General features: G+C 39.8%; 1 protein-coding gene across 1 annotated transcript; it reads left to right on the forward strand.

The window, feature by feature from the left end:
* Positions 1-462: 462 nt before the first annotated feature.
* Positions 463-1,405, forward strand: LOC101394425 (vomeronasal type-1 receptor 4-like). Its single transcript, XM_014794324.2, is given in 2 exon segments — positions 463-1,374; positions 1,376-1,405. Coding segments are annotated over 2 exon segments (942 nt in total).
* Positions 1,406-1,914: the final 509 nt, after the last annotated feature.

Below are 1,914 nucleotides of genomic sequence, written 5' to 3' on the forward strand. Positions count from 1 at the left end.
TCCGGATTATTTGATGAACACGGCTAACTGGCTTTTTAGCAGAGCATGGTGGTTCGATGCATTATTGTTGTTACAAGCCCAACAGATTTCAAGTCCCCACTTTTGCCCTAAACAGCAGATTTTGACAAATACTTAATGTCTCTGTCTCTACCTTCTCCTCATCTTTATAATTAAAATCACAGAAGTGTGTGCCTCATAGATTTATGGAGAACGAAGGAGTTACCACGTGTACTGCCTTCCCAGGAATGATTTCACATTATACGTACTCTTTAAAAGTCATACATTTAACCTTTGGAAACCTCTTAGTAAGGGAAAAACATTAAGTAAGAGTTTCTTAGTGGAACTAATGCTAAATGGAGACTATTGGATTTCAGTTGACGTGATCCATGTAGCCATACCTCATATTCCCATGCAGGAAAGTCTAGCTCAGAAGACAAACATCAGTGACCGGGAACTGAGAGGATGGCCAACAGTGATTTGGCAATAGGAATGATCTTCTTAACACAGACTGTGGTTGGAATCCTGGGCAATTTGTCTCTTCTTTGCCATTATATCATCCTTTACTTCACTGAGTACAGGTTAAGGTCCACAGATTTGATTCTTAGGCACCTTATTGTAGCTAATGTCTCATCCCTCTTCTGTAAAGGAGTCCCTCAGACAATGGCAGCATTTGGGTGGAAACATTTCCTCAGTGATGTTGGATGCAAACTTGTTTTCTTTCTTCACAGAGTGGGGAGGGGTGTGTCCATTGGTAGCATCTGTGTCTTGAGTGTCTTCCAGGTGATCACGATCAGTCACAGGAACTCCAGGTGGGCAGAGCTTAAAGTAAAAGCTCCCAACTACATTGTCCCCTGTATTTTCCTGGTTTGGATCCTGCAAGTGCTGGTAAATATCAGTTTTCCTATCTTTATAACTGACAAATTGAGTGACAAAAACATCACAAACAGAAAAGATTTCCTATACTGTTCTTCTGTTCGTCATGACAAACTCACGGACTTGTTACATGCAGCATTGCTATCAGTCCCTGATGTTTTCTGTTTGGGGGTCATGCTCTGGGCCAGCAGCACCATGGTTTTCATCCTGTACAGGCACAGGCAGAGGGTCCAACACCTTCATAGGACCAAGATCTCCCCCAGTTCCTCCCCTGAGTCCAGAGCTACCAAAACCATCCTTCTCCTGATGAGCACCTTTGCCTATTTTTACGCCCTATCCTCTGTCTTTCAAGTATTTTTGTCTGTTTTAAATAATCCTGACTGGTTCCTGGTGAACATCACTGCAATCACGGCTGTGTGTTTCCCAACTGTCTTCCCCTTTCTGCTCAAGAACGGTGACTCCAGTGTATCCAGACTCTGCTTTGCCTGGATAAGGAATATAAAAATCCCCTAATCTTGTGAGAAATATATAAATTGTATATATTTCCACAATGAACAGTTGCCAGTTCATTTATTCCCCCTCAAAGTCCTAAATAAAATGATCAATCACAAGAGAATGGTATACAGAACACGCTGAACATCTTCTTCAAAATAAACAATAAAACGTAATAGTATTTTGAGGAAATATAATTATCACATAAATACTTACGTGACTGAAGTTTTACTAATGTTTCAGTGGAGAAGTTCTGAATTTATGCAATAATAAGCACCAGGTCTTGAAACTATCTGGATATCATGGAGAAGTCTTCAAGTGGGTAGCTTTCAATCTATCACAATAAATAAATAAACTGAGCATAGAATTTTAGGAGAAAGTACAAGAAAATGGGTCAACATGTGGCAGATCATTACTGAAACTAAAGAAAAGTAATGTTCTTAGGGAATAAAGAATAACATGGGATAGAGCTGGAGGGTAAAGTCATTCTCGGTGATTAGAGCCTTTAATTGCTAGTTAAGATTTTTGTATATAACATCCTTAGAAAGA

Source organism: Ceratotherium simum, chromosome 33 (genome assembly GCF_057802395.1).
Source record: "Ceratotherium simum simum isolate JZ-2026a chromosome 33, ASM5780239v1, whole genome shotgun sequence".
Lineage (NCBI taxonomy): Eukaryota > Metazoa > Chordata > Mammalia > Perissodactyla > Rhinocerotidae > Ceratotherium > Ceratotherium simum.